At 45.1% G+C, this 24867-nt stretch overlaps 1 protein-coding gene across 5 annotated transcripts in view; it reads right to left on the bottom strand.

Moving 5' to 3' along the window:
- Positions 1-24867, bottom strand: part of btbd16 (BTB (POZ) domain containing 16) — a 69448-nt gene that overhangs the window by 30345 nt on the left and 14236 nt on the right. For 4 of the 5 annotated variants that reach the window (XM_078224365.1, XM_078224366.1, XM_078224368.1 and 1 more), the window contains 2 exons: positions 17114-17196; positions 10383-10460 (listed from right to left, as the gene is read on the bottom strand). In XM_078224365.1, the coding sequence (XP_078080491.1) occupies positions 10383-10460; positions 17114-17196 (161 nt within the window). The remainder of the gene's footprint in view (positions 1-10382; positions 10461-17113; positions 17197-24867) is intronic. The other variant, XM_078224367.1, reaches the window with a different exon arrangement.

Here is a 24867-nt window from a genome sequence, read left to right as displayed (position 1 = left end):
TCATAATAAGTAGATGATGATGCCAAGCAATGCTGATTTGATGTCAGTGCTGCCATTCTGGAGCTCAACACTCCAGCTGCTTAAAGAACATCAGTTAAACAAGCACAGCTGAACTCACATTCTGTAGCAACTCCCCCCATCCTTCCCCCTCAATCTTCCCTCACTCCTCCCCTGCACCGCTTCCTCCATCCCAACCACCAGTGTTATTAAGGGGATTCTCAACTACTTTCAGATTACTTGTTGATTGATTTCTACTGTATTTTACTGTGTGTGTAGAAGTTTCCAGAGTGATTTAAAATCCCTGAAGTCTACAGAGAGTAGTGTGGCACATGCAGAAGGACTTTGTCCTAAATTCAGGGATTCCACACACATCACTTGCTCCTAGACATGGGTGTAAGTAGTTAGCATCCCCATTGGATTAGAACAGTTGCTAAAGAGGGAAGGGGGGATGGGGAGAAGGGTTTTCAGCAGGATCCTCAAACACCCAGCGTATTCAGGAAACAGTTTTCCGATTCCAAATTCAGCAAGAAGGAATCTATCAGATCCTTTCAGTTCACTAAGGAGATCCTGACTGAAATCTGCCACCTACTACAGCCACAACTGGAGCCTCAGAAGAGGACGAGACCAGTATTGCCTCTGGCTGTGAAGGTGACTGGGGAATGAACTTCTATGCATCTGGCTTCTTCCAGGCTGGCGCAGACAATTTTTGCAAGATCCTCCAGTTCGCTGTCCGCTTTGCCTTAGGGAGCTCACTGAATTTTTTCAATGTGTAAAAGCTACGTACGTTTTCATTCTCCCTGGCCAGAAACAGGCAGGTGGAGCGTTCACTTCTCTTCAAAGCTGGGGAAGATGGACTCCATGTTCTGTTCTCCTGTGGCAACTTGGTGCCAGGCTCCTTCATTCTCCTTGATTGGCAGGCTTGCCAATACACCAAGCACTTCAGTATACTTACTTATTCGCCTTCTTCTATAAACTCCCTTATTGAATTCCTCTGACTTCTTATTAATAGAACCTGTGTGTGACCTCTTCCTCCAGTTTCTCAACTTGCGCAGACCCTGTCACCAACTATTCTCTAAGGTACGAGCAAGGTCAGTCTCTGAGTTGGTGACTGCGACCCGGAGAGCAAATATCGGTGTTTCTTTTTCATCTTCCAGCTCCTTCACCACTGCCCTGAAGCTCCAAGGTAGCTGAAAGGAGGGACAAGGTTAAAGTTGTGATGAGGGCAAGGGCAAAGAGCAAATGGTGCATGCTTACCACCTGCAGTTTATAAATCAAAAGAGATGGTAGGATGTGGGGGAAAAGGGATATAAGAAGGAAGAATAGATATGAGTATATCGTCATTTTGATGGTTTCAGGTTGCTCCAACGATCGTATCTTGGTCTCCTCATGGGGTTGAGGATATGCAGCTGTGCCTGTCCTGTTCTGGGGAGGTGCTGCTGCCATCTTGACCTGCAAGAGATAGGGAAGTGCGCCAGTGAGAGTGGTGCAATATGTTCAGGTGATGTGGTTGTTAGGGTTGAAGGCTGGCAGCTCCAGCCAGAATGCACCTCCCTTTAAAAGATGGAGGCCATTGATCAAACTTGGGTCCCCTACAAAGGAATCCAGCCACTCAGCAGTGCATTTAGCGCTGGCTGCCTACAGTTATCATGCAAACCAGCAAGCAGCACCAAGTTTGTGTGCTGCCAACATTGTAGGCAATGGGCACAGGTTGATTGTGAAGTATTAAACTGATGCCCATTTTAGGGTCCTGTCCAATGGCTGGAATTCCTTGGTGGAAGCAGAGCTGTGTGATGTGGGTGTGAGACTTATAGCAATGCTAGGTGTGTAAGAGTGAAGTGAAGCTATAAATGCTAAATCTGAGTTGTGATTGATGGAGATTTGTGGTGGTTGAGCAATGGGGGATGTGGTCCTCTGAGCAGTGTGTAAGGCTAGTTGGTGGAATGTAAAATTTGAAGATTCATTCACTCACCTTGACCACTCGTGTGAGGTGATTGATCTGCTGTTACTGTATTCAGGTCCAGGGGGTTAGTCCTGGCATTGAGTAGCACAGTTATCTAATCTCACTCCCAGCTTTTCTGGAAAGCCCGCAGGCAGGCCTCCTGTGGATAAAAAATCCCTGTCTCCCTGCCTACCTCCACCACCAAGACAGTGTAAGGGAACATTACAGCATTCTCTCTTCCCTGTTACACCATGATTCAATGATCTTCCTGCTTATACTCTTTTGTGCAACCAATTCCCAACCAGCTCCAGCCAGAATGCACCTCCCTTTAAAAGATGGAGGCCATTGATCAAACTTGGGTCCCCTACAAAGGAATCCAGCCACTCAGCAGTGCATTTAGCGCTGGCTGCCTACAGTTATCATGCAAACCAGCAAGCAGCACCAAGTTTGTGTGCTGCCAACATTGTAGGCAATGGGCACAGGTTGATTGTGAAGTATTAAACTGATGCCCATTTTAGGGTCCTGTCCAATGGCTGGAATTCCTTGGTGGAAGCAGAGCTAGCAACACTGGGACTGCACCAGGAGGATGATGGTGCATTGATGGCTATGCACCCTCAAACTGAGGTAAGCAGGACGCTGCAGGCCCAGAAAAGAGGGTGACGGAGAACATGCAGCACTGTTACAGCATGGGCAGCCATTTCCACCTGGGTGCCCTCCACAGACTAAATGTAGGCCCCCATCATTACCTGGAGCCTGCTGGGGGCCACCAAGTTTCAATGGGTGGTCTCCCCACACAGTGATGGGCCACTTTAACGCAGGCAAAATGCCAGTGGAGGTGGGAAGATGCCCCTAACTGATCACTTAAGTGGCTCAACTGGCCTCCAGGCTGGCAGGTGGTTTACCAGCTTTCCTGCCATTGGCAACATGGCATGGCAGCAGAAAAATGTTGGGCATGCCCTCCAAGCTTTCCCACACCATTTTGACATATATTCCACCTCTTAGCCTTACCCCAAAAGGGCTGGTAAAATTCAACCTTGTGACTTCAATGATAAAAAAGAGTCAGGTTGTCATAGTAACATGATATACTCAGCAACCTTTTCACCCCAGTACTTCACTCAAGATTAACTTCACTCAATTGACTGAAAGGAAAGAAGCAGAGAGGTCAGGACAAGTTTAAGCAGAGTGCCTTGGCAACTGATGCTCGAGGTTTCCTGCTCCGAAACTACATTTTCTTCATTCTTTATGGGGTGTGAGCATCACTGGCAAGACCAATTTTTGTTTCCCATAGCGGAGTGCCCTTGAGAAGGCAGTGGTAAGCAGCCTTCTTGAACTGCTGCAGTCCAAGCGGCAATGACTTGCATTCTGAATCTCAACAGCGGAGACGTTCAACTTGCCATGCGTTTCGGGCATAAATGTGGCATTGTGGGTTGGCTGCCATTATGGAAACCACTTGATTTTTGTTTCCATTGACTTAAGTGAAAATAAGACTGTTTTCTGTGTCAGATTGTCAAATGTAAAGTGATCCAATTCATAATGATTAATGATAATAAAGGCGGGAGGGGGGCGGGGGGAGGGGGCGTAGAGGGCAAAAAAGGAATTAAGTGAAAAGAAGGATAATTTAGTACTGATACCAGAAAAAGACTTGTTACGTTATGATCCACATTTAAAATGGTTTGACAGAGAGGTTAGTGAAGATGAGAACTTTTTAGATCTATTCAAAATGCAATCAGGTGATCTGATGAGGTGCCTGCACATTTTATTTTTATTTGCAATAGATGCATTAACATAGTTTCCTTCATGTCTATTAATCTTATGAGTTTGTGATCTTGAGCACAGCATTTAATTGGTAGCTAGATCTGCCCACAGGTCAATTGAATGTCAGACTTGATTCTTGTATTATAAATAATATCGCTATGTATCATATAGAAATAAGAGTGATTACAATAAAAATATTATCTTGGATTCAGATAACAATAAAGCACTCAAGCCTCACTTTTCCAGTTTATGATATCGGCGGAACTGTTCAGACAGCTTTTTGCAATTGTTTCCATCTACCAATTATTTTCCATATAATAGTCCCAAAAAATTAATGAAGTTAATGAAACATTTAATGAAAACGACCAAACTTTCATTTTGAAATGCTCATCACATGGAGCTGTTATAACAATTCTCTGCCCCTGAGTAGTTACTGGGTCAAATTTCCAGAAAGTGAGTTGCTTGGTTCTGCTACAACAAATGATGCAGTTGATGTTTAAATTATACAAAGAGGGCAACATTGGTGACTTTGTTTGTTCACATCACTGTTAAATGGGACGCACATCTCTATGCATATGTGGGGCACTGATTACTACCTTCTGGCTGAGAATGAAAGAAAGACCTGTGTTTATATAGCGCCTATTATGATTACAGGATGTCCCACAGTGTTTGGCAGCCAATTAAGTATTTTATTGTTGTAATGTAGGAAACTTGACAGTGAATTTGCACACAGCAAGCTCACTCAAACAGCAATGTGGTAATGACAAAATAATCAATTTTATCTCTGCAGCCTATCGAGCCTGCATCGACAACAACCCTACCCAAACCCTATCCCCGTAACCCCACATATTTACCCTGCTAATCCCCCTGACACCAAGGGGAAATTTAGCATGGCCAATCAGACTAACCCGCACATCTTTGGAGTGTGGGAGGAAACCGGAGCACCTGGAGAAAACAGTCGCTGACATGGGGGCCTTAACTTAACATCTCATCTGATAGTCGGCACTTGCACCAGTTTAGCCCTCCCTCAGGACTGTGCTGAATGTTAGCCTAGAATTTGTGCAGAAATCCTGAAGAGGGAGTTGAACACACAACCTTCTGACTCAACAGTGAGAATGCTGTCAACTGAATCAGGGCTGCCACTGCTAAGTAAAAGTCCAATGATTGGAAAGAGCTAATGTGATCTAAGCTCTGGAACAGTGAAATTAAACTTTTTTTAATGTACATTCACAGACTGTGGACATTGCTGGTAAGCATTTATTCTTCATCCCCGCGTTGCCCTTTACTCTTATTAGGCTATTCCAGGGGTACTAAGAGTCAACGAGATTGCAAAGGGCCAGGCTAGATAAAGATGACAAGATTTTTCTTTCTTAACAGATATTAATGAACCAGCTTTTACAACAATCTAGTAGTTGCATCATCACCATTAGCTTTTCATTCCAGATTTATTTATTACTGAATATAATGGGCGGCATGGTGGATGGGCGGCACAGCAGTTAGCACTACTGCCTCACATCTCCAGGGGCACAGGTTCGATTCCTGGCGTGAGTCACTGTCTGTGTGGAGTTTGCACGTTCTCTCCGTGTCTGTGTGGATTTCCTCCAGGTGCTCTGGTTTCCTCTCACAGTCCAAAGATATGCAGATTAGATTGATTAGCCATGCTAAATTGCCCCTTCAGTGTCCCAGGATGCATATGCTAGAGGGATTAACAGGATAAATAAGTGGGGTTTTGGGGATAGGATCTGGTGGGATTGTTGTCGGTACAGACTCGATCGGCCAAATGGCCTCCTTCTGCATTGTAGGGATTGCATGTATGATAAAATCCTCTCTTAACATGGTGGGATTTAAACCCATGTCACCAAATCATTAGTCTTAGTCTCTGGATTAATAGGGCAATAACATAACCACACCCTTCACCTATTATATACCGGCTATAGTAATACAACAGCCATTCTTTAACAATAACAAAAGACCGTCTCTCCCAGGCGGACTCAGTACTAATGTTATATGCTCGATAAGTACAAAATCCCAGTATTATACTTTATGCTAGGTATCAATGTGAAAGCAACGTTGCAATATAGATCTACTATTATAATCTATAGGCCTGAAAAAGAAAAGCAAAACTATAAGAAAATAACACACTTGTTTCATCAACTTTAATCATTTTCCACAATGATGACATTAATAATGATATATGAATGGGGAAAATTGCGAGAAAGCTGTCTGAGAGTTTCAGATAATATTTTCATTTTGGCCCTGCATATTGCTGCAGCAAAGAAGACAATCCCTTGAGGGTTTCAGAGCATTGTTTATCCCAGTTGGAACCCTGAGTGTAAAGCCCTCTTTCAACAATACCAACAAACAGGAGACCCAGCAGCAGCCACGACAATAACTGAATCTTTGGACAACCGTGGACAACAAAGCTGGCTTGACTGTGTGAAATGCATGGACTTCATGCAATCAAGTCATTGGGTCTAAGTCCTCCTGAGGAAACTTGATGCATCAAATCCAGCAGAGGTCGCTAACCCACAAGCCAGTGCGATTGCTGTTGCTGCCAAACTCATGGCCTACTCAAAGGGATCACCTATAAACAACACAAACAGGAGGTCAAGGAAAAACTCAGAGAAGCAATGGTGACTTGTTCAGTGTCTTCCACGTTGCCAAACGACTTTAGCCTCATAAAATTCGATGCTGGCCCAGTAACCACAAAAAAGAAAAAAGCTCTCGAGAAAGATGGCGTCCCACCAGACCTCCTGTATCATCTTTTGTACTGGCACAACAATGGCTATGGCATTCTTCTCAACTTTTATGGAGAATGGCCACATTCCCCAAATCTGGCATGAGGTGATGGTAATAGGCGGTCAAAACCAGAAAAGCCAGCAGATGACCCTGGGAGCTACAGTTTCACTGCTCCGTACATCCGATAAGCCCCTGGAGCAGCGCATTCTTGTAAGAATTAGCCTCACTACCAACTTCCCGTTTCTCCAACAACAAGCTGGCGTTCGGCCCCAGTACAATTGGTGTGAGGAAGTCCTTGAGGCTGGTTTTCATCATAACTTCAAGACTGGAGCCCTTTCATAGATCTTTCCTCAGCCTATAATGCAGTGTAGAAACATGGACTGATGTTCAAACTGTCCCTGCTGCTGCCACGTATCGAATTACTCGAGCTGCTGTGAATAGTTCTGAGAAACAGCAGGCCGAAGATCTACCTACAAGGCAAGCTCAGCACACCAAGAACACTCAACAACATTCTCCCACAGGGCAGTGTCCTGACACTGACAATTTTTAACATCTACATAAGCGACAAACCTATCACATCATATTAATTAATTAATTTATATCAACGAAATTGTATTAGTAACTCAGGCACTTTTTTTTCCAGATATGGAAGCCTCACTAAACTCTAACCTGAATATTTCTACAAGTGGAGACTGCAACCAAACCCAGCAAAGTCATTGGGCAGAATTTTATGACCTCATTGCGCCCATTTTGCAACAGGAAAATGTCGTAAAATCGGGTGCGATGTGATTAGGGAACTGGCGCCCTTTTTCGCGGTCATTCCTATTTTACCAAAAAAAATCAGCATGATCGGAACCCTGCCCAAAACGGGTGAAACGTCCATTTGCATTTTTATGCATTCATCACAATGTCATTAGTGAGTTTCACTCCCAATCGTCCCAGCTCACCTGCCTTAATGATCTCACTCACTGCAGCCAGATTGGTCAGGAAAACACCTCCTCTATAAAAGTCGGATTCAGGCACTTGATCAGTGAGGGTGAGTGAGGAGGTAAGTCTCAGTATTCAAACTGCTCTGTGCTACTCAGGGGGGTTGGCAGGGGGGTTGTTTTGTGGTGGCCATGTTGCATTTCGGGTCGGGGGGCCTGCGAGTGTGTGGGGGGCTGTTGTTCCTCCGTGATCCAACTTCGGACTCTCAGCACAGACCCGGCTCAGAACGCTGACCTCGGGCCTTAGCGCTGACTCTGGGTCCTAGTGCAGGCAGCAGCAAGCACTGTTGCAGGTGGGGGCTGGGCTGGAAACTCTCTGAAGTGGCAGTGCTGCAGCCTCAGGACTAGTCAAGCAGCACGGTCTGTGGTCACCACTGCATGGGTTCTTGTTGTGTGTTTGTGAATGGTGGGGGAATGGGGGGGCTGTGTTGCCCCGAGGATCTGTGGGGGAGTATGGGGAGTGTGTGGTGTTGGGGGGTATGGGGAGTGTCAGTTGCTGGGGGGCTGTGGTGGGTATGTGGAGTGTGTGTTGCTGTAGGGTGGGTATGTGGAGTGTGTGTTGCTGTGGGGGCGAGGGGGGGTATGGGGAGTGTGTGTTGCTTGGGTCTATGGGGGGTATGGGGAGAGTGTGTTGCTGGCCTGAGGGTGACCAGAGTTCTTTAATTTCTCCATCGGTCTCTCTGCTTCCCCGGATTCCCCCCACGCCCCCTTCAGATTGATGAGATGTTTTTGCAATGCAACCCATTGATCTTACTGCTCTTTTGGTTGCTGCTGGAGTTGAGGAGGAAGTGCAGGAAAATGAATTGTGGGCACAGGAGGCCAGGCCTTACCACTCACAGGAGGAGAGGGAGTTGGCCACTGGAGGCAGGATGCGGCCACTATTTGCCGCGAAGGAGGGAGTAGAGAACCACGCAGTTCCGCATGCGAGTGTCCTTTGAGCAACTGTTGGACATCGTGTGCCACTGACGGCTCCGGCTCTGAAAGGAGGCAGTGCGCCACCTGTGCAGTACCTGGCACCTTGGAGCATGGTATGAAAGTGATGGTCACCTTAAACTTTTATGCCACTGGTCCTTCCAGATGACCAGTGGGGACCTTTGTGGCATTTCCCAACCATCCGTCCACAAGTATGTCAAGAAGCTCACGGATGCCCTGTATGCCGGGCTGGCCAGTATATTAAATTTGACCTGGACCAGGCCCAGTAGGAAGACCAGGCTGCAGGATTCGCGGCCATCGCAGGGATGCCAAATGTGCAGGAGGCTAGAGACTGCACCCACGTCGCCCTCAAGGCCCCGATCAAAAATCCAGGAAGATTCATGAACAGAAAGGGCTTCCATTCAATAATGTGCAATTGGTGTGTGACCATCAGCTGAATATCTGCACCAGCAGCATGCATGACAGCCTTGCATTGAGGAGTTCTGATGTCCTGGAGGTCTTTGATGAGGAGCCCAGGGTGCAGGGATGGCTCATGGGGCACATGGGGTACCTGCTTTGGACTGTCCCACATTGTGGTGGTGTGCTGTGCCCTACACAACCTGGCACAGCAGTGAGGAGACCTTTTGGAGAAGGAAGAGGACGTGGAGGCCAACCACCCGAGGAGGCTGCCCAGTAGGAGGAGGAGGAAGAGGACGTCGAGCAACGCCACCCAGGCGCTGGAGGGTTGGCGGCAGCAAAGATCAGGCACGCGAGGGCAGCGAGGGAGACCCTGATCACCAAGCACTGATCACCAGCACAGGGCCTGTGTTGCCGCATGTGGGTTCCCATCCTGTCCCCCGTGCCTTCCTTGGAATCCTACTATCTCCTGCAACATTGTAACAGAGTGGTGGGCCTGTGTACACGGTGTTATCGAGTTTCTGTGGCAGGCAGGGGATTGATGATGACTCGCTATGCGCCACTGTGATGATGCCATGGTGCAGACTAGTCTGATTCCTACCTGAGCTCCGCATGCACACTGGCAACTGGGCCCATGGCTGGGTGGTGGGTAAGGGAGCACTGAAACCCCATTCAGGGTCCTGGGGTGAGTGGGAGGCAATCCCTCGTGGGTTCTGGGGATGCCATGGCCAATGCATGCCACCCGCTGTAGCCTCCTTTTGCACTGTAGGGATTCTCGACCCGAACCAACAATCCCCTCCCAAAGCCCAACCCAGCTGACTCAACAGAACACCCCAGTTCCTGAAGATTGACCCAACCTGAACATCACACACCTCCCAAGGCCCAATCCAACCCAACCGACCCAAGGCCTGACCGGATTAGAGGTCCAACCCCTCCTTTCACTACCCATTCACCCCAACCCAATCCCCCATGTCCCCACCCCAAAATCCTGCCCATTTACTTTATACACTTAACCAAGGCCCAACCAAACTGACCCAAGGCCCAACCCAACACTGGCCCCACCCCAGCGTACCTCCCACCCCACCATCCCACTGATCCCCACCCGAATGTCCACTTCTAAATTCTACCCATTTATCTTCTCCCTGGCTTATCAAAGACTTTGGCTGGACCTTTAACTTGCCTGGTTTACGGCAGCTAGCGTCATAAAAAAGGGGGCATGACCTCTTCACACCTGATAGAGTTGGCCTTTGATGCCAGGTCACGGGAACATTCTGCACTTCCCTGATCTCGCCCGTCCTGAGTTGAAAGGTCAGGCGAGACAGGATGGAAAAAAATTAAGGTAGAGAACTAGGAGTAGTATTGTAACCAGACTCTGGTTGCCACTCTGAGGAATTTCAGGCCTGACATTAAAACTATGATGACAGCTTGTGCTCATGAAGCCATATGAAAAAAGTAGAAGATATTTAAAACCGTAGGGAACAGTAGGAACAAGGCGTAAGCTTTTAATGTTATCTGAGCCCAAGATGGTATTTTTATTGTAAAATTTAAGAAACGAAATTACAGGAAAAAATGACTAGAATTTTAGGAAATACATAATCTTAGATAAACGTGTCTGTTGTAACTATTCTTTATACCTCTGTAATGATGAAGCCAAACCTGACTGCTTTAGAAGGAAAGTACTTCAGACATGGCACATCCCCACCATGTTGTAGCTGCAACATAAATGAAAACATTCAGTCCTTGCAATATGGTCCTTCATATCATCAGAGCATCATAGAATCATAAAATGGTTACAACACAAAAGGAGGCCATTCAGCCTGTCGATCCCATGTCAACTCTCCATAAGAGAATTTTAGCTTGTCCCACTACCCTGCACTTTGTCCATAGCGCTGCAATGTTTCCTCTTCAGGAGTTTATATAATTCTCTTTTGAAAGTTCTGACTGCTAGACTTTATAAGATGAGTATGTTTTAATCTGCCTTTGTAAATTTAAGGTAACACAGAATTCATTGGAATGGAGGATGCTGGAATGGGGGATGTTGAGAATTGTACTGAACTCTGCCTGGTTGCAGACCCACGTGATCTGGTTGCCACTGTTATAAAGGCCCAGGTCAAACCCACTTGATTGTCAAGTACCAACCTTCACACCTCTACACTAAGGGAGAAACAGCTGGCCTGGCTACATGCAGACTTACAGACTCTGGGAGGCAGTCAGTCCAAACGCAGGTGCTGCTATGCCCAGCAGATGAAAAGGACAGCTTTTGGGTTAATCACCACAGGTGTACTAGTAAGAACAGGACACCTCTTCAAAGGAACAAAGCTTATTGTAGAGAGTTGAAGACCAACAATTCACTTAGTTGTGCCTGGCTGCTGAAAGTCCATTCACATGTTTTATTTTATTCTTTCATGGGATATGGGCATCATTGGCAAGGCCAGAATTTGTTGCCAATCTCTAATTGCCCTTCAATTAAGTGACAGTTAAGAGTCAACCACTGCTGTGGATCTGGAATCATATGTAGGCCAGACCAGGTAAGGATGGCAGATTTCCTTCCCTAAAGGACATTAGTGAACCAGATGGGTTTTCTTTTACAACAATCGACAATGGTCATCATTAGACACTTAATTCCAGATTTTTATTGAATTCAAATTTCGTCATCTGCAGTGGTAGGATTTGAACACAGGACCCCAGAGCAGTACCCTGGGCTTTGGATGAATAGTCCAGTCACAATACCACTACACCACCATATGCTCTGCATATGGAATGAAGAGGAATTTGTTTAATTTGTTTAGAAGTGCAATGAACAATTCACCCTGATGGGACAGAGGAAAGCTGCTGAGAGTATGTTGTAACATATAAACACAGCGTGGGGTTTCCGGTTGAGTTAAGAAGGTAATAAGGAATGTCTTTTTTGTAGTTTAGTGTATTCGTTGATTATGTAATAATGTTTAATCAATGTTGCTTTTATTTTGTTTGTTACGGTAAAACCTAAAAAACATGAAAATGTGTAGTCTGACCCTTTTCATGTCATTTTAATTCATACCAGTTTTAAAAGGTTATCAGTTTCTGTGAGGTTCATAACAAAGCCCTGACTGAATTTGTCTCCACCACACTCTCTGTCAGTGATTTCCAGATTGTAGCCACTTGCTGCACAATGAAGGTTTTTCTCATGTTGCCAATGGTTCTTTTGCCAATCACCTTGTACTAGTGTCCTCCAGTTCTCAACCCTTCCACCTGTGGGGACCCTTTCCTCTACCTGCTATAATCCAGATCCCTCATGATTTTGAAAAGTTCCATCAAATCCCATCTCAACATTCTCTTCTCCAAAGGAAACAATCCCAGCTTCTCTGATCTCTCTGTGGAACTGAAATCCCTCAACCCTGGAACCATGTTTGTAAATTTTCCTCAGGCCTTCTTGAAAACCTTCACCTCTTACCTACAGCGCAGTGTCTAGAAATTAACATATTACCAAGCCAGAGTTTTATAAAAAATCATCATAATTTCCTTGCCTTTGTACTCTATGCCACTATTTTTAAAGTCCAGGATCCTGTACGCTGTTATAAACACTTCCTCAAGTACCCTGCCCACTGTCAATTATTTCTGCACATGTAGCACTATATCCCTTTGTTCCTGTACCCGCTTTATTTTATATTATTGCCTTTCCTCGTTTTTTGTACCAAATGTGTCACTTCACACTTTTCCATTTTAAACTTTATCTGCTACCTGTCCACCAATTCCACCAGCCTGTTTATGTACTCTTTAAATCTACCACTTCTTCTCCCAGTTCACAAAACTTCCAAGTTATGTGTCAGCTGCAAATGATGAAATTGTGCCTTTCATTCCCATGTCTGTGTCATAAATAAAAATCAAGGAAAGCAGTGTGTCCTAGTACCAACCCTGTGGAATCCACAACATACCTCCCTCCCTCCAATCTATTAAACAATTGTTCCTTATGTTACCAATAATTTCCTCATTTTTCACCCTACCAGCCTCCACATTCAAAGGGTTATCCTCCACCATTTCCATCAACTCCAGCACGATGCCATTACAAAACCCTCATCCCCATCCCACCCACCCTCCCAGTCAGCATTCCAAAGGGACCACTCCCGCTGTTACATCCTGGTCCACTCCTCCATCATCCCCAACCATTCATCCTCTTCCCATGACACCTTCCCACGCAATCGCAGGAAGTGCAACACCTGTCCCTTTACCTCCTCACTGTCCAAAGCCACAAAGACTCTTGTCAAGTAAAGCAGCATTTCAATTGTACCTCGTTCAATTTGGTCTATTGTATTCACTGCTCCCAATGCGATCTCCTCTACATTGGACTCCTTCGCTCAGTGCATAAGCATGAACCCAACCTTCCCGTTGCATGCCATTTCAATTCATCGTTTTGTTCCAATGTCCACATGTCTGTCCTTGGTCTGCTGCAATGTTCTAGTAAAGCCCAACACAAACTGGAGGAACAACACTTAGGTTTCTGATTCGGCACATTACAATCTTCTGGGCTTAACAGTGAGTTCAACAATTTTAGGTTGTGACCCTCCTCCTCCATCTTGACCCTTTTTTTGTTTGTGCACCACAAAACCCCTATTGCCCCCCCCCCCCCCAACAGGGCCATCTGTCACTTGTTCTTTAGTTCTGCTTCACTGAGCACTGACCTTTGTTCTCCTATTAACATGATGTGGAGATGCCGGCGTTGGACTGGGGTGGGCACAGTAAGAAGTCTCACAACACCAGGTTAAAGTCCAACAGGTTTATTTGGAATCACGAGCTTTTGGAGTGCTGCACCTTCATCAGGTGAGTCATTAATACATTCAGCTCTCTTACCTTTATGGCCCTCTCAACACCTTCTTTAAACTTTAACACTAACATTAACAGTCTCTTTGTCTTGTGTCTATGACATTTTTGTCAATCTCTCCTTATCTCCCACCTTTTCCTGATCTTCAATTCTGCTCCACCTTCTCCACCCCCTCTCTAACTGTATAATCCATCCCATTTCTACCCAAATTCAGCTCTGAAGAAGAGTCATATGTGAAACATTAACTTTCTCCACAGATGCTGCCAGACCTGTTGAGTTTATCCAGCATTTTCTGTCTTGATTATGTCAACTCCTCTCTCCTTCCTGCCACTTGGCCAACTTCATATCCCTGTTGCCACTGTCCCTTCTGTTCCATTGGTTTCAACTTTGCTGGCAAGCCTATCACAATGGTACTTGATCATAGAATCCCAACAGTACAGAAGGAGGCCATTCGGCCCATTGAGTCTGCACCGACCACAATCCCACCCAGGCCCTATTCCCGCAACGCACACATTTACCCTGCTAATCCCCCTGACACTAGGGTCAATTTAGCATGGCCAATCAACCTAACCCACACATCTTTGGACTGTGGGAGGAAACCGGAGCACCCAGGGAAAACCGACGCAGACACGGGGAGAATGTACAAATTCCACACAGACAGTGACCCGAGGCCGGAATTGAACCCGGGTCCCTGGCGCCGAGCGGCAGCAGTGCTAACCACTGTGCCACCGTGCCATCTCTGCACAAAGAAGAAACCAACAGTAAGGAGAACTGATCAAGTATCTTTGGAAATCCATAGAGACTACATCAACTGCATTATCCTCATCAATTCTCTCTGTTCACTCATAGAATCATAGAATCATAGAAACCCTACAGTACAGAAAGAGGCCATCTGGCCCATCGAGTCTGCACCGACCACAATCCCACCCAGGCCCTACCCCCATATCCCTACACATTTACCCGCTAATCCCTCTAACCTACGCATCTCAGGACACTAAGGGGCAATTTTAGCATGGTCAATCAACCTAACCCGCACATCTTTGGACTGTGGGAGGAAACTGGAGCACCCGGAGGAAACCCACGCAGACACGAGGAGAATGTGCAAACTCCACACAGGCAGTGACCCAAGCCGGGAATCGGACCCAGGTCATGAAAATCTCAAACAAGTTAGGTCAACACAATCTGCCTTTAACACATGCATGCTGGTTTTCCTGAATTAATTAACATGTCCAGGTTACTGTTAATTTTGTCCTGGATTATCATTTTTATAAGATTTCTCACCACTGAGGTTAGACTGGCTGCCCTGTGGGCACTGGCTTCATCCTTACACCCTTTTTTGAACAAGGTTTGCAAGATCCCATCTCATTATTCAAAATGCCAAAATTTATAGAGCCAATAAATTCATTCTCTCACCATAGAACAATCATCTCATCCCAGGAATTATACAAACTCTTGACAATCGTTTCAGCCACACTTCCATTGTTCTGAGATAATTTATCACAAATATTGGGGGCGATTCTCCCAGCCCACTGCATTGCTCTAGCATTGCATTGAGACGGGAGACTCAAGTGGAGGCCATTTAGCGGGCTCCTCACTGGGTGCCATGATCTCTGTGAGTCTCCGGGTGCCAGATTTCCAGTGCCATCAGCTGCGTGCCAGAAATCGGAGCTGTATAATTTATTCAAATTTGAATTTGTATGTAATTAGCGGGTTCAGGACTGAAGTCTCCGGGCCCACCAGAGTTTCCCCCTCCACTGCCAAGTGTGTTTCACTCCAGCGGGGTTTACAATAGCTCCCCATTTGCGGGGAGCTGGTGGCCATTACCCCACTGGAGTGAAGGGGGGGCCATCGAGGCCCCCCAAGGGTCAGGCCCCCCCTGGGGGTGTCCCTTGGGCATTGCCAGTTTATCAGTGCCAGCCTGGCCCCCTGGCAGTACCCAAGAGGCAAAGGGGCATTGCCTGGGGCACCTTACCACTGCCCACTGGGTAGGGCCAAGGGGGGCAGTGCCGGGGGAGGGAACTTGGAGGGGGTGAGATCACGCAGGTGGGGGGGGTCCTGCTGCCACTCTGCACTCAGTGGTGACAGAGGGGCCATCAGGGTGGGGTGAGGGCGGCGGGGAGGGGGGGGGGGGGGGGGGGGCGAGGGGGATCGGCCCGGTGCGGGGGTGGGGGGGAGTGGAGATCTTGACAGCCGGCAGGTGGGGATGGCAGGTAGATCAAAGTGGGCAGCGGGGAGGGAGGTCGAGGCTGGCCCGGACACGTCTGGGGAGCCAGCAGTCGGGTGGTGGGGGGGTCCCAAGGCCAGGTTGGGGGGGGGGGGGGGGGGTCCCAAGGCCAGTGATACGGGTTCATGGGGATGGCAGCGATCGGGAGGCCGGCAGCATGGGGCCACTGCGCATGCGCCAATTTCGGTGCTAACAGATAGGCACATGTGCAGTGCCCGCTCAGCGCTATGCTGCCGGCCTCTCCAGCGGGAATAGCTTTTCGCATGATTCAAGTGTACTCTACAGAGCACAGAGTGTGGGAGATTCATTTTGAAAATCCCACTGAAAAACCAATGGAATTTACTCCAATTTTTATGCTGATTCGACACTTAAAATCTTTTTGGGAAAATCCCACCCGTTATGTTGAACTCGGGCAGCAGCTAAATAATTGGTATTTCCAGCAATACAATTGGAAAGTTGTTTGAGATTCATTCTGATTGTTCTTTAGTCATTAAATGCAGTAAATATTTTATTTTTAAGAAAAAATATGACAGCTTCGCTGTGTTACAGATACTTTATAGGTTATTGCACCCAACCCTTTGCATGAAAATGTTCTTGATTTCAGTCCTGAGGACAACATGGTAGCAATCCTGATGCTGTGAGGCACTGCTGCCTCACAGCACCAGGGACCCGGGTTCGATTCCCGGCTAGGGCTACTGTCTGTGTGGAGTTTGCGTGTTCTCTTTGGGTCTGCGTGGGTTTCCTCCGGGTGCTCCGGTTTCCTCCCACAATCCGAAAGACATGCTGGTTAGGTGCATTGGCCATGCTAAATTCTCCCTCACTGTACACAATGAGGCGCCCAAGTGTCCCATTTAGGAGATTTTCACAGTAACTTCATTGTAGTGTTAATGTAAGCCTACTTGTGACACTAATAAATATACTTTAATGGTTAAAAACTGGGCGGCATGGCCACGTTGGGCTGAAGGACCTGTTTCCATGCTGTAAACCTGTATGACTCTAAGACTATGTACTCCCTTTTTAGTTCCTCCTTGTTGAACTCCAATCCATTAGGGACATAGACCAACATTCCATTAACCTTTCTGATTACTTTTTGTACTTGTGTATTCAACTGTGTACCTGGGCACCTAAATCCTTTTGCTCTCTGCAGTTCCTGGTCTCCCACCTCTGAGACTATATTCCAATGTGCCTTTCTCCGATCCAAAGTCAATGACACTCGGTGATTGATTCCTGAAATGAACTTGCCACCTCTAATAATCACAAAAGGATCAGTAGTCTAAATCTTTTAATGACTTCTGACTGTTATTAGAGTTTCAAGACTCACTAATTAGAGGACCAAGACTCACAGCATAGTAGTTATGGGTGACAAGGTACAACAGCCAGTCTCGTGGTAACAAATCAATCTGCTGGAGCTCCTCGATCTGTCGAGCTAATAAAAGGATGAAAAAGAAATCAGTCTTTAGAACATGTTCAATAATCAGATATGTACTTCATGCTAAGTTTGAACATCCATGAATATGAATCATTTCCTGAATGAAATTTCTAGGTCACTTATAGATATTGCAATATGTGGTAATAGGTCAATTAATGACATTTTGTGGCTAAATTAATAGTTTGACAGGCAGGAAATATGCAATTATCGTACTTTGCACTCTGAATAGTTTGTGAATTGCTATTAAATTTTCTTTTGTAATACATTGAAATGCAAATAGAAATAACCTGAAACAAATTTTGATGAAAAATAAGGCATCTGAATAATGCTCACCATTATTAATGGACAATCAGGCAGCAGCTTCTTGTGGGAAAGCAATTGTCTGTGAGCTGTGCATCTACGTAAGTTTCTGACCAATTTGCTGCACTCCACAATTAGCGTCATGAAAATGGCACCTTGTGCTTTACTTCCTAGCAATTTTCATGAAGTTGCGTTTGCAAATTAATTGCCCATGAAACTAGCCCCAGAAAGTTAAAGCTTATAATCAGCAATGCAAGTACCTTTCGTCTTTTTTCTCTCTCCTAATCCAATATTTTGTGACTTCTCTTTCTTTCTCTTCCTGCAACTGATTTGTCATTGAATTCAATCATTCCATTTCAGCCTCCTACTCATTCCTTCCTCTGTTTCCCACCCAATCACTCACACGCATTGGTTTTCCACTATTTCATCAAGATCCCAGATGCCTCCTTTCAATCACTGATCATACTTTCAACAACTTTGTGGGCAAACATTTTGTGTGGAATTTTCCCATCCTGCAAGGGAATCGTAGCGAGTGGGGCAAAGGTCTGTTGACCTCAGGAGGATTTTCCGGTCTTTGGACAAGCACAGCTGGAAAATCCCACCCTTTATGTCTAACCCAACAGGGCATGAAATGAGACGACCCCCTCCAGCAAAATCTGGTCTTCTCCCTGGATATTCAGAGTTGCATAGTTGATTCTCAAAGAGATCAGATGTTTTTGCTTTAACATGGCATCCAATTGCACGTGCCATCAGTCAGTCTTGCCCCAGTACCTTTTAGCTCAAAAAGACCTGTTGCCCACAAAGTTGTTGAGAGTGCAAGCTGAAAACGATGCAGCAAGTTAAACAGAAAACCTGGGACCTAATAAAAAGGGCAACCAATAGGCTATTTCTTAACGAGGATCGCATCAGAAAATGAGATATAGATCTAGGAAATTGCTACTTGTGCTGCAGACTCCAGTAACCTTACTCATTCCACAGGGAAACAGTCACATGAAACAATAGGTTAGGAATTAGTCAGTGTGCATGGTTCATCAGCCTTACTTTAGGAAAACGCCCTATCTGTCATGCATGACGTACTCGGTGAATAAATTGGTTACACTGTATTGGAACATATCCAAAGACTTTGTTTCTGATTGTGCAGAATAAGGTAGCAGCACTGAAAAGAACAGACTTATTGTAGATGCATATTGTATTGCTGAAGATGTTCACAGAATTGTTATGGTGCAGAAGGAGGCCATTTGGTCCATTGTGTCCGAACCAGCTCTCCAAAAGACCATTATGACTTAGTGCCTTTTCCCTGCCTTTTTCCTATACCCATAAACATTGCTTCCATTCAAGTAATCATCTAATGCTGTCTTGAATGCCTCATTTGAACCTGCCTCCACCATTCTTCCAGGCAGTACATTCCAGACCTGAACTGCATGCTGTGTGAAAAAGATTTTTCTCACATCGCATTTGCTTCTTTTGCAAATCACTTCGCCTGGACAATTTTACCAGGCACATATCAACAGGGATTTCTTAAAGTGGCATTGCAGACACTTAATGTTCTTGTGCAAACACCTGCTAGCTATCTGTTTTTCTGGCTGCCCTGGCTATGTAAGCTACATCAAATTCTAGACTTAAATGTAAGACTTACCTACCTCAACTAAAAGATAGTGCAACAATATTTTTCACAATTGATTCTAAACATATATAAATATAGTGTGTATATTTGCTTATAATATATTCTATTCTCAAGGTAAGAATGAAACACCCTGAAACTTCAGTCACTTCTCTGATCTCCATCCTAATCCTGCAGCACATTCTCAGTCACCAACACCAGATAGTGCAGCAATCATCGAATCATAGATTCCCTACAGTGCAGAATGAAGCCATTCGGCCCATCGAGTCTGCACCGACGACAATCCCACCCAGGCCCTATCCCCATAATTACCCTGCTAATCTCCTAAGGAGAAATTTACCATTGCCAATCAACTTAACCCGCACATCTTTGGACTATGTGAGGGAACCAGAGCATCTGGAGAAAACCCACGCAGACACGGGGAGAACATGCAAACTCCACACAGACGGTGACCCGAGGCCGGAATTGAACCCAGGCCCCTGGCGCTCTGAGACAGTAAGAGTTTTAACAACACCAGGTTAAAGTCCAACAGGTTTATTTGGTAGCAAATACCATTAGCTTTCGGAGCACTGGTCCTTCGTCAGATGGAGTGGAAATGTGCTCTCAAACAGTGCACAGAGACACAAAATCAAGTTACAGAATACTGATTAGAATGCGAATCCCTACAACCAACCAGATCTTAAAGATACAGACAATGTGGGTGGGGGGAGCATTAAGCACAGGTTAAAGAGATGTGTATTGTCTCCAGACAGGACAGCCTGTAAGTCCAGGGGGCAAGCTGTGGGGGTTACTGATAATGTGACATAAATCCAACATCCCGGTTTAGGCCATCCTCATGTGTGCGGAACTTGGCTATCATATCATGCTGTGAGACAGCAGAGCTAACCACCATGCCACCGATGGTTGAACCTGTCATCAGGTTTGACTTAAATACTTTTCAAACACATCTGAAATCCACTTGAACTGCATGATAACAGTTTTAGAACAGATTTTAAATCCAAAACAATCCTAGAAGCTGAAACAGAATGTAAAATGAATTTGAAAAAAAAACATTGTTGAATGCTTTAAAAGGAAACAAAGGAGTTTAATGAGGAAGCAGATGCATGCGGTTATAAACAGGACGTATTTGCTGAAAATATCTAAGTGTATATATACTTCATATTGCCAGAACCGCAGTATTTCTTTCCTTTGATAAACTAAAATTTCAATCATTGTTTGAATCTCTGATTATTTTTCAACAAGAGTTTGAAGAAAATTATTGACTGGGTGAGCTGGCAGATGGTAAGTTCTCAACGGGGACATTAAGTAGAAATGGCAAACAGAGATCCCACGGCAAGTAAGGAAAATCAAACTCAGAATCACTGGCACACATGCTAGAATCTAAGTTATTAGGTATAGTAAACCAAAATCAGGAGAGAAATCACACCTGAAGGGGAAAATATGAGGAACAAAACAACATGGTTTTTAAAAGTGGGTAATTATACATGTAGTGGTAGTGTCAGTGAACTAGTAATCCAGAGACCCAGGCTAATCATAGAATCCCTACAGTGCAGAAGGAGGCCATTCGGCCCATCAAGTCTGCACCGACCACAATCCCACCCAGGCCCTCTTCCCGTAACCCCGCATATTTATCCTGCTAATCCCCCTGACACTAGGGTCAATTTAGCATAAGCAATCAATCTAACCTGCACATCTTTGGACTGTGGGAGGAAACCGGAGCACCCGGAGGAAACCCACGCAGATACGGGGAGAACGTGCAAACTCCACACAGACAGTGACCCGAGGCCAGAATTGAACCCGGGTCCCCGACGCTGCGAGGCAGCAGTGCTAACCACTGTGCCACTCCACCGACATCTGATTCCCTCTAACCCCTCCCCGATATCTGACCCCTCCACAACCTTGGGGTCCAATACCTCCCCCCCAACCGCATAATATCTGACTCCCCCCCACCCAAATCCTATGCATTTACCTTAGAAACTTACCTACTCCTGGGTCTGCCATTTTCAATGGGATCTTTAAACTTACCTGGTTTACAGCAGCTAGTGGTGTAAATAAGGGGATGTGTCCTCCTTCACTCCAACTCTGTTAGACCTTGCACTAGGCCCTGGTGATAGCTGTGTTACCTGGATCTCACCCGGCCTGAGTCAGGAAGATTGGGTGAGACAGGCATGGAAGAGGTTTGGCACAGATAAGTGGGTACGGAGTGGCAATCTGGCTCTGATTATCACTCCTCTTGCTTGCTTATTGTTTATTAAGGCATAAATCCTCTGTTATCCTCTGCTATCTATTTGGTATGGCCGACATCAGATTTGTTCTGTTGACGCTATTAATGGCGGGGATATGCCACACATGAAGAGATAGATGAAGCACCTTAATAACACAAGTCTGCAGTTGCCTACAGCAGTAACTTCAGGATGATTTTCACTTCATTCAGAAAGAGCCAAATCATGTGGCACGCAAATGGATGCTCATTCCTTTTGTTTGCAGAAGTAACAGCATTTTTAGGCTGAGGACATAGCTGCCAACTTCAACGTAAAACCTCAGGTCCCTGCAAAAAAGTACCAGGACACAGTGTACTCAATACCGAATGTCATTCTTGTGGAGAGAATATTTAAACTTTTGAAAATGTACTTTGTCTGCTGAGACAAATCAAATGTAAGTATTTCCCCTCGGGAGGTTTGCTGCATTGTCACGACAAATATAGCCTCATCCATAATATTGCCATAGGCTGCAGGATGGTGGCTGACTTAATATGAAAGAGATTAATGCCTCAGCACTGAAACATCCATCAGAGCAGCCCCTGAAAAAGCCAAAGCAAGGAGCTGAACTCAATAAAGCACCACTTAACTCTAAGTAACGGCACTTCGACAATATTTACAACCTAATCATGCTGCAAATCAACATTCTATGGGCATAATTAGTTTAAATTGTCCCCAGGCATCTGTGTATATATGCTGTGTATATATCCAAGATGCAATTGTCACTACCAGGTGCATTGACTAAATTAATATGCTGGTTAGGAATGATGAGTCAGCAAAATCATTCAGCGATGATGTCGGCATATTTAGAATAACAAATACAAAGAACGACTTGTGTTGAAGCCAAACAAGACTCGACTGATCTTTGTTCAACTGTTGTGGAAAGAGGTTTGCATTTCCATTTATGTTCTTTTGTGGCCTCAGCTTTTTTTGCTGGTTAGAACTGCTTTGTTCTTGCTGCAGGCTGGCATGCTGCAATCAAGGAACTATTCACTAATTTATTGTTGCAATGTATAGAGCATTGTGCTTTCTTAAATATGCTAACTGGTGCTAGGACTTTCTGAGCCAGCCTGATGTAACAATGTCCATGCATGCTGAGCTGCCAAACGTCCGGAGAGGTATCCCGAACAAAATCAACAGAGAGGTTTGAAGGACAGAGCCTGTCCATTCACTAAGATAGTGTAAAAATTGTAATCGAAAAGGAATGGAATGATGGCCTTCATCTGAAGCTGGCTAAATCATACAATCCCTACAGTGCAAAAAATCAAGAAAATAAGATTAGATCTTTGTGCAAGACTTCAAGGCAGGTTGGCTGATCACTGAGTAGCATCCAGTGTAATATAGAACCATAGAATTTCTACACTGCAGAAGGAGGCCATCCAGTCTACACTGACTCTCCAAAAGAGCATCCCATCCAGGCCCTCCCCTTCACCCAATCCACGTAACCCCGCACATTTACCATGGCTATTCCACTTAACCTTCACATCTTTGGACACTAAGGGGCAATTTAGCATGGCCAATCCACCTAACCTATACATCTTTGGACTGCAGGAGGAACCAGAGCACTCAGAGGAAACCCATACAGACACGGGGAGAATGTGCAAACTCCACACAGACAGTCACCCAAGGCTGGAATCGAACCCGGGTCCCTGGTGCTGTGAGGGAGCAATGCTAACTACCTCGGCCACCATGCTACCCATTTTTTCATATTTTGTGCAAATATGCATGTCACAACATCACCCCTGAACATTTCTTCTAACTGTTCATACCACAATTCTCTCATTTTGTGGCCATGGTTTAACTTGAAATAATGAATTGGATTAACCTTTTAATTCAGTTTGGTACCTTGTACGCCTCTGTAAGGTTCAGTCTCATTTGCTTCCTTTTAAGACTGAAGAGTCCAAGCTTCTCTAAAATTCCCATGACACAATCTTCTGGCTTCAGTAGAAAGGGAAATTGGATGATTTGTATGTATTGCCTATTGCAAAAGTTAACATTTTAAGTTTAGATTTACAAATTCAAAACTAAAGTTAAAATTGAGTGCAGAAGGTTTGAGCTGCCCAGAGTACTACACAGCTTCAGAGGGAAATACAAAACTAAAACTACCAATTTGACAATATTGCTGATCATTTTGTTCCCCTTGTCAATTCCATAATGGTCCGAATTAAGTCTACTGCCAATATTAAAAATTTTCACCTCTCCATTCGACACCATTCATTAAGTTGGTTCGGTTGTTTCCCCATTTTTATTCAAGCGCATAGGATTTTGTGCTTTTCTATAATGTATTTCATTCTGCTCACATGCATAACTTATCTAAGCCATTCTGTGATTGTTTGGCTGCTTAATTAGCCTCTGCCACCCTGTCCAGTTCGCTACCACTGAGAATTTGACCAATTTCTATGAGATTTAGAACTCGGGTTAGTTTTACTTAAATCTGAAATGGTAATCACCCCATCTTTAATCATATCAGTATGTCTTCACATCATTCCACTAACTTGTAACTTGCTTTCTTAAAATCTTTTATAGCCAATTCATTACTCACCTGCAAGTATATTGTGGCCATCTACTGCTTAACTTGTGTTGTAGCATTTCATGTGCAACTTAAATTTGAGGACTAACATCTGAGAGTATGCTCCATTTTCAAACCAGAAGAGGGAACACAGAACTTTGAGTAACATAGAAACTGGAAGCAGGATTCAGCAATTCGGCCCTTTAAGCCTGCTCCATCCTTCATTATGATCATGGCTGATCATCGAATTCAATCTCCTGATTCCCATTTCCCTCCATAATCCCTTGCTCCCTTTCAGTCACAAGAGTTATATCTGTTTCTTTTTGAAATCACACAATGTTTTGGCCTCAACTACTTTCTTGCTGGAATTTTACCGCCTTGCCTGCCCCAGGCGTGTAAGATCCCGCTCAAGGACATTGGAGAATGCCGTTCTGCGAGCCTCGCCTGTCCCGATTCTGGGGCGGGCATGCCAGTAAAATTCCGGCCTCTGTGGTAGTGAATTCCACAGACTCACTAGTCTCTGAGTGAAAAAAATTCCTCCTCACCTCAGTTCTAAAAGGTTTACCCCCTTATCCTCAAACTATGACCCTCCCTAGTTCTGGACTCCCCCACCATCGAGAACATTCTTTCTGAATCTACCCTGTCTAATCCTGTTAGAATTTTATAAGTTTCTATGAGGTTTACTGGAACTATAAGCAGTGATAATCACCTTGCGAAAGATGGGAGATGTTTCGTAAAAACAATCGCATTAAATGCAGGTAGGCAAGATTGAAATGCCATTCTCTGTATCAAAAAAATGAAATGCTATGCACATGGGAGAGATGTCTCATTCTTTTGGCTGATGAGTCAGAATTCAGTCGTCTTTCCTGCTCCACAGCAGTTTCAACATGAGTTTTACGGTTCATGCTTTTTTTGATGAACAAGTTATTGTGGTCTGCATTTTACAGATAATAAGACTGAAAATTGCTCAACATTTCTTC

Source organism: Mustelus asterias, chromosome 11, assembly GCF_964213995.1.
Source record: "Mustelus asterias chromosome 11, sMusAst1.hap1.1, whole genome shotgun sequence".
Lineage (NCBI taxonomy): Eukaryota > Metazoa > Chordata > Chondrichthyes > Carcharhiniformes > Triakidae > Mustelus > Mustelus asterias.
Note: the sequence above shows the minus strand (reverse complement) of the source record. Positions and strands in the feature narration are given on the sequence as shown.